At 34.2% G+C, this 8,879-nt stretch overlaps 2 protein-coding genes across 3 annotated transcripts in view; both read right to left on the reverse strand.

The window, feature by feature from the left end:
* The window catches only part of LOC111472545 (exopolygalacturonase-like), a 373,620-nt gene that overhangs the window by 227,460 nt on the left and 137,281 nt on the right, over positions 1 to 8,879 (reverse strand). The window lies entirely within an intron of this gene.
* LOC111472538 (AP2-like ethylene-responsive transcription factor BBM) lies at positions 2,480 to 6,053 on the reverse strand. The gene is made up of 9 exons (XM_023118137.1): positions 5,762 to 6,053; positions 5,033 to 5,648; positions 4,817 to 4,899; positions 4,666 to 4,674; positions 4,465 to 4,553; positions 3,795 to 3,868; positions 3,610 to 3,660; positions 3,446 to 3,522; positions 2,480 to 3,373 (listed from the first exon to the last, which is right to left on the reverse strand). Exons 1-9 carry the CDS (start codon positions 5,952 to 5,954, stop codon positions 2,676 to 2,678), a joined length of 1,890 nt encoding a protein of 629 aa, XP_022973905.1. The 5' UTR covers positions 5,955 to 6,053; the 3' UTR covers positions 2,480 to 2,675.

Below are 8,879 nucleotides of genomic sequence, written 5' to 3' on the forward strand. Positions count from 1 at the left end.
TTTTTTTTTTTTTTTTTTTTTTTTTTGTTCCGATTCTATCCTAAATAAATTCTCATTCTCCGTGATGCTATTATTGTTCGCTCTTAAAAGTAAAAATTATCACCACAAACTAATTAATGCAATATTATCGTCATAAACCAACTAACATGAATTCTTTTAATATATTTAGTTCTCACGAAGTCATTCAAAACACACCTAATTTTGAAGTTTAAGCACAAAAAAAAATGTAATAATTTTCAATTTTTATAAGTATTTTTTAAGTCATTTTATTTTTGAAAAATTGAAAATCATTTTGTAAGGTTAGGTCTAAAATTGACGCTTATGCGGCCACTCGGTTGGCCATTACCATGTACATTGACCATAATTTACGTGAACGCCATTATTACACAAGCCTACCACGTGGCAAACATACAGATCACCCCCTCCTTAGCTGTAAAGGTAACTGCCCGTCATTTTCTCCTGCCTGTTACCCGGTTCCATGTCTTATAGGTCACCCCCCTATTACACTAGCAAAACCCCCATTCACTACAAAATCCACATCATTATTATTATTATTATTATTATTATTATTATTATTATTATTATTATTATTTAAAAAATGTAAGTAAAGAAAGAAATATATCTCTATAAATATATAATAAGTTTGTTAACATTAGAGTTGATATACATTAATTGAGCTATGTCAAAGTGAACCGAGATAAATGTAATTGACACGTGCTCCTATCTCAATTATTATACTAAAAGAAAACTAGGTCAATTTATTTCTATAATTTTGGATTTTGATAAAGCTTTAAAAAAATGGCTTTAAATCAATTCAACATGTTGTATTGTCTATTTAAAAAATTGTGAGACTGACAGCAATACATAATAGGCTAAAGTAGACAATATCGATTAGTAGTGACCATCAACCGTTACAAATGGTATCAGAGCCAATTACCAAATAGTATGCCAACGAGGACGTTGAGACCCTGGCCTCCAAAAAAAGTTAGCTGAGTGATCTCACATCGATTGAGAAGGGGAAGAAAACACTTCTTATAAGTGTGTGGAAACCTATCCGTAGCCGATGCGTTTTAACATCATTTTAACACTCTATTTTGGCCTAAAAAAGCGATGGGTGTTGTGGGGGCAGGTTCTCCTGAATTCCAGCTCTTTATACTTTAAATCATGTCCTTCACTATTCATCCAACACAACTGATGGTGTCTATTATTCCTCCTGTTTTACCATAAGGATCAGAAATATTCAACTCCATTACTCATTTCTTGCCTATTATGTCTGCTGCAAAACCAATTTTCTCTTCTTTCTCTTTCTTTATGTCCTTTCTCGAATAGACGACGAGGGTACGCAATTAATTCGATACTACATTCAAATGACAGTGATTTTGAAGAATTGAAAGTTACTATCAATACCAACAAAATGTACCTTCTTTTTTGGTGGCTTCATCGTATGAACTCCAAACTCAAATGTGCTTTAATTGAATCAATTCTATATGAGGTGATCTCTTAAAAAATTTATGAGTGAGGACAAAACATGTTGAAAATTGTTGACTCTTAGAAGCGAGGAGTAAAGAACGTGAACATGTAGTAAAGGAATGTTGGAGACGTTAAGTGTCGAATCCAGATTTTGAATCCTAATCGAAATCTTGGGTATAGATCATTACAGTTGTGCTTATACCGCTCGGACAAATCAGAATTCATTATCACATCTTCAATATCTCTAGTCTCCATTCCTATCCATATTATTTTCTATTTGGAAACCTTTCGTTAAATTTGACCAAAAGTCTTCCCAATTCGTTCTTTTAAGAAGGTGTTTGATGTTATATGTCCCATCACAATACTCTCAAGAATTTTATATAAATAGATATTATTTACATTTACTTGTCGCAATTATTTTTAATAATTTTATTTTATTAAAATGGTTAATTTCCTAGTAATTATTAATAGTTTCTATTAAATCAAATTTGAATTATGCCTTAAATTTTAGTATTTTAAACTTATATAGGAACCAATCAAAATTATATAAACTTTTATTCAAATTGAATAATTAATTATATATATTTTTATAAACAACAACTAAAATTTAATTAATTTAGCTCACTCTTCAAACATAAAACACATATATTTCAATTTATTATCATTTAGTTTTTTTCTCCCAACGTCTACGAGGTGATAGAATCAACGATCCTACATAATGGTATAATATTACCCCGTTTGAATATAAGTTCTTAAGGTCTTACTTTTCGTCTTACCAAAATGTTTCACATCGATAGAGATACTGTCTTTTAGTTATATACTCATGATCTTCTCTTAACGAGCTAATACAAACAGAAGTCGAAGGAAAGTTCAATAATTTCTTAAACGAGGACAATAGAAAGAAAGAAAATACCATTGCTTGTAGTTTAAACCAACAAATTGGGTTAAAATTCAAAATTACATGTAAAATATATAAAACTTAGCCGAGGATCCAATTCTACCACCTAAGCTTCCCAAAATTCACAGCATATATAAATGCCACGTCACCTTTTTTAGATCCTTAATATATATATATATATATATAAGTATATAACAAAACTTTGCTTATAATCAACTTACCCTAAATCAACACATTAACAAAAATTTAAACAAAAAAAAAAAAAAAAGAACAAAATCATCTTCCACTTTCCTTCTGTTTTCCTTTTCTAAGTGTCATTCCAAATGGTGAAAGGCGGCGGAGTTCCGCCGTGACAAACCGACCTGGCTGGCGGATGCCAGTTGTTGCCGGAGGAGCCTTGCAGCTCCGGCGGTGGTTGTTGCAGCTGATGGGAGGAATTATTATAATTATACAAATTGCTCGTTCTTGTTGCATGGAATGGGTCATCCACGTTACAACCACCACCAAACATATTCACTTCTCCAATGTCTCCCAATCCGCCCCCTTCTGGCCCCATCGGAATCACGAAGTTCCCACCGTACCCATCTCTACTGTAAACCACCGAGCTCGACCCGGAGCTCTGGTCCACCGAGTCCAAGAAGTTCCCGGCAGTAACATCGTTCTCTTGCTTGCACCACAGCCGTTGCTGTAGTGCACCATAAGGGTAGTGAGAGGCGTAGGGGTGGTGGTGGTGGAAGGCGACAGTTGGCCATCCACCACCCCCGGTAGTAATCATTCCATCAGATAAATGCGATGAAATGTTTTCATCAGTTGATTGGGGATGCAGAGGAATGTCAGAATGGTCAATATCTTTTAAGCGCTTGGCAGCACCACCGATAGGCAATGTATTGCTTTCAAGAATGGCTTTGACATCGTAACGAGTCATGTCGAAGTTGGTCACAGCATTTAGTCCTCGGAACTTTATGGCTGCTATGTCGTATGCCTCGGCTGCTTCCTCTTGCGTACCTAATTTTCCAAATACAAACAATATTTGAATATTTCGTAGCTATGAATATACAATATTTATAATTGACTTACTGAAAGTTCCTAAGTAAAGGTCTTTATTTCCAGCAACTCTCCCTATTCTTGCTTGCCATCTCCCATGCTGGTGGTGTCTGTCACCAACGGCCATATTCAAATTTTAATTTATAAAATGTGGGTGAAAAAGAGAGGTCGTGGGGTAAAATTAAAATGAAAATTACCTTGTTACTCCACGGTAAATGGAAGCTCCACGAGAAAACCCACTACTCTTCCTGTAATTTGAGTTTGATTGGAAGTTAATTGAAGTAAAGCTTATATTATACGACCAAAATTGAAAAATGTAAAGGAATAAAACTATATAATATAAAACAAATGTATTAAGAGTAAGCTAGTTGTGCGTTTGTACCTTCTTAGAGACGCTACAAACTCTTGGCGGGTCATGTGCTTCATCTCTTCCAACTCTTTTTCGTAATCACTAATCTACAATTTTTATAATTCAGTAAGCAAGTTGTGTGATTATCGAGTGTTTAGATGGTTCGATAATCTGACCAATCAGAACTATCCAATCCAAAGTATAAAAGTTAGTTTGAGCTAGATTTTTTTTTTTTTTTTTTTTTTTTCCCGTTTTCCCAACTGGGTTTGTTGAATTCTTAAAAAATAAAAATTTTGATTCGGTTTGCAGGTTAACCTTTTTTTGGTCGGATTGAAAATAAGGTTTCAACTCACCCGAACCCTACCTTTTAAAAAAAATTTAAGAATGATGCATATTGATTTGTAAATGTTTGATATTTGAATTTTACGAGATTACAATATATACGGTGGATAAATAGGATTCTTTTAAATAATTCAAAAAAAAATAACCCGACCACCCAACTCAACCCAACCAAAAAAATAGAGGGTTGGATTGAGAACTCGGGTTAGTCGAAAAAAAACTTTTTTAACCCAACCTATTCTGGTTCTAAATTATTAAATCTAATTACCCAAACATTAAGTACGTTGGATCGAGGAGGTCAGATGAACGTTGTCGATATAATATAAAGTTTAAGAGCATAATGAAAGTCGAGAGTAAGGCTTACTGGAAAGTTGGTGGTGGTAGTGGTACCCCAGTATTTAAGTGCTGCTAAATCGTAGGCTCTAGCAGCCTTTTCTTCTTTGTCATAACCTCCTGTTTGATTCAAAAAAAACACCAAATTAATAAGATTACAATCATAAACTTACAAATAAAATTAGATTATGAAGAAAAGTAAAAGGATTTTGTATTATTATATATTACTCACCCAAATAGACTGCATTTTGTAGTGGAGGAAATGGAGCCCCACATGAGTTGATAAGAACCCCACACCACCAAATTAAAACTTTAAATTAGAAAATTATATATCCAATGATTTCTTGATTTGAAATTAATAAATTAATTAATTAATTAATTACCTTGTCTTCCTTTTCTGGTTTGTCCTTCTCTTCTGCAACTGTTGTCCCACAGATGAGCTTCATATCTTCCTGTCCATCTATGCCTGTTGAAACAAACATGCAATAAAAATATTAATTTAGAAAATGATCGTGAATTTATAAATTAAAAATTCATGTTCGTTCATTGGAATTAGAGTAAAGTTATTGAACTTATGTTCAGAGTGACAATATCAAAACCTGGTTACACCGCGGTAGATGGAAGTTCTTTGTCCGAATGTGTCCATGGATTTTCTTGGGACAGCTTCAATGGCACTGTTTTCAGTGTCTACCTTGGTAGCCGATGATTTGGGTTGTTTCTTATCGGAGGAGGAGCTTTTGCCGCCGTTTGTTACGAGAAGTGGCAGAGCTTCCGAGTCGGAGGACTGCGACGGTGGTGGTGGTGGCCCGGTGTTCATCGACAGCGATAAAGTATGTGGGTTTGTGAAATTAGGTTTTCCTACTGCTCCGTCGTGATCTCCGCCACTTTTAGCCACCGCTTGCAGCGGCGCCGGTTGGTTTCTCAGCCACGTCTTGATCATAGACAACCCAATAGAGCTAGTGTAGTTACCGTTACTGGCGTTGGGTCTTCCACCACCGTCACCGCTTCCGCCGTTTGACTCAGATGGAAGCTCCAAAGAACAATTTTGGAAGATGTAGTTGGCGGATGCATTGGTGTAGACGGCGGCGGCGTGGTCTTGGTCGGTGAAAGAGTGATGGCCGAGGAAATTTTCAAGCTTTGGTTGGTGATGGGTTTCGATTAAACCAGAAAACTCCGAACTTTGAGTCTGCCCTAAACCCTTCACACTATTCCAATCTACAAAAACAAAAACAAAAAACAAAAAAAAAATACGAAATGGGTTTTGATTAAACATCAATTTCTAAAAACCCCATCATCCAAAAAGGCCAAAAAAGTGAAAAAGGAGAGACCTTGAGAGTCATAGACGCCATAGGAGGAAGGAAGGTTGTCAAAGCAGACGGCGGGGACGTCAGAGGCGGAGATTTGGTCGGTGGTGAAGGCAGCGGCGGAGACGCCGTGAGGGAGGTCGGAGGGGTGGTGGGGGAGTTGGTGTTGGTGTTGTTGGGGGGAGAGAGAGAAACCCAACCAGTTGATTGAACCCATTGTTGGATAATCAATGGAAATGGTGAAGCTCCATGGTTGAGAGAAGAGGATTGGAAGAGTTGTATGGACTTATAAACAAATCTGTGTTTCAGTTCTCACCCTCATAAATGGAGCAAAGCAGTGAGGGAGCAATCTTAGGTTTTCTTTTGGTATAATAATTTAATCTCTGAGTGAATAAATATATTTAAAGACACACGTACACACCAAAGTAGTATTACAATAATGATATATGAATGGACAGCATTTACCTTTGTCATGCCTAAACCCAAATCAACTTCAATTTTCCCCTCAAATTTTCAAACCTTTTTTCCCATGGGTGTGCACGTGGACTGATTGGGTCCGTCATCCCATTAACTCGAATAGAATTCACTATCTATCTCAAATCAACCCTCTATTCTTGAGTTAACAAAAAAATGCCAATCTCGGTACCGACCCTTTTCAAAAAAATTAAACTCAACCCAACCTAAAAAAAAGAATCTAACCTAACCCAATTTTTATGGTTCGGGTTGGGTAGTCTAGATTGATTGGATTCTCGAGTCATATGAATATTTCTACCCTTTCCTCCCCATTGATAATTTGGTGAAGCCCTCTAGTGTAATTATGAGTTTTATAACGTTAATATAGAGTAATATAGAGAAATAAGTATCAATTATTGTTATTGAATCCACTCCAACCCTTCTTATCAACTATTTTTTTCTTGAAATATATCTTTATAGGTAATACATATTTAAAATACATTATTCATCGTTCTCATCTTCATCTTTTCTGTCATTTTCGTTTAGCTCATCAAACATGTTTCTCGCTACTCTCTTTGTTCTTTGTCTAAATGAAAATTCTCCACATTGTTAGGAGATGATCGAAAAAAGAACACCGTACTCCTCATACTCATACATAAAATTAATTTTGGTCTGTCACTAAAAAGAAAATATTTGGGTCCATCCTTTGCCCTTGGTAGACATAATAAGCCCTCCAAATGTCTACTAAAGACCATGATTAGCAAGCTTTGTAACTTCTTATTGCCCTTTAAATGCTCATTAAAAAAGAAGTTTTGACGATGATGGACAAGTTCAGATGTTGACCTCTAAAGTTTCAAATGATTTTTTCTCACTCGATTAAACTTATAACACATGAAACGAAGATTGAACGATGAAAAATAAATGTTTGTGTAATTCTTCTTAGCCTTAAATCGTGCCATAACTCCGATTGGGGCAGAGAGTGAAATGGATGAATATATAATTATGTAAGTAAAGGGGCAACACATGGGAAGGGTATAAATAAAACATGTGCAGTTTGGTAATCTAAAAACAAGTTATTAACATTAGTATAATAAAAGATTTTAATTTAATCTGACAATAAAAATCTGAGACAGAGGCGAGCAACGGCAAACATAGCCACTCTCCACACCCACTTATTCATTCCCACTTGGACACACACTCCTTTCTTCTCACATTCATTCAATCATCCCTTTTCTCATCACTTTATCCTAACTCGTTTGAATATGCAAATGCGTAGATAATAATTTAGTTTGTAGTTTGTATTCTATTTAAAAGAGGTGGCTTTCGATCTCACTTTTATTTTGTTTTTCATTCTTAGCATGGTATCAGAGCATCATTCTCAACACTACTACCGTTGAAGTATCTTAAAGTCTATTGGAAAACGACATGTATAAGTATTTTCCTTATAGTCCTCTAACAAAATTGATATGAACCAAAAGATATCAACTCTAATGAAGATGTGAAGAAAAGGTTGTCAAAATTATCAAAAGATGTTTCAATACATGCCAATTGAATAAGAATGAAGTTCGATTGTTATAAATTTTGGGTAATTTAGAGTTAGTTATTATATTTTAAGACATTTTATTTACTTTATGAGACTATATAAAGCCATGCATGTTTATTTGAAACTAGACTTGGAAAATATAATAAAAGAAGCATGTGTGCTTTTCTTTAGCCAATGACTAAGTTTGTTTGCAATTCTATGTAGTTTAGGTTGCATGTAAAATCATTCAAGCTCGACATGATCAATCTTGCTTGTGGAGTGATTCGAATCTCAAGAAAGTGTTCTTGCGTTGAGATATTTGATCAACAAGAATCATTGAAGGTAGACGTGATCGATCTTGCTTGTGGAGTGATTTAAATCTCAAACAATGTTGTTGCCTTGAGATATTCGATCAAGAAGATAATCCGAATCTCACTCCTCTTGTAGTGATTCCTTATCCTATAAAAAATACAAAAAATGGAGAGAGAGAAAGGTTGGAGTATAGGGTGTTGCACCCTGGAAGAGGACACAGACCCATGTCTGGTGGGTGTACCTATTATTATTACTTGTGAACCCCCACACATTCCAACCAAATCTAATCTAATTTCATTTCTGCATCATCTACTTTAATTTCATTTCATTTCACAAGTCCAACTCCACACTCACATTACATTTATCATTTAATGCTCCCTATTATTATTATCATCATCATTTATTATTATTATTATTATTATTATTATTATTATTATTATTTGCAACTAAACAAATAATTAATGATATTTAAAACACATAGAGAGAGAGAAATAAAAAATAAAAAAAAATAAAAAAATAAATAAAGCCTCGAGAAATGCGAACACCACGCTGTAAGTTTGACCGTCAAAAAGGGAATCAAATCGGGTAAAACACATGCTCTTCTTACCTATCTTAATTCCTTTCTATTTTTTTATTCCCTTAATTTTTTTTTCTTTTTTTAAATATAATTAAAGCCATGTATTTTAGTTTTCACGTCTTCAAAATATTTAATAAATTTTATTATGAGGATATAATTTTCTATTTTTGTATTTAAATCAAATAATTTGGACTAACCAAATTTTAGATACCATTTTTTCAATTTTTTTTTTTTTTTTTTTTTTTTTTTTTTTTTTTTTTTTTTTTTTTTTTTTTTTT

This window comes from Cucurbita maxima, unplaced genomic scaffold (assembly GCF_002738345.1).
Source record: "Cucurbita maxima cultivar Rimu unplaced genomic scaffold, Cmax_1.0 Cma_Scf00078, whole genome shotgun sequence".
NCBI lineage: Eukaryota > Viridiplantae > Streptophyta > Magnoliopsida > Cucurbitales > Cucurbitaceae > Cucurbita > Cucurbita maxima.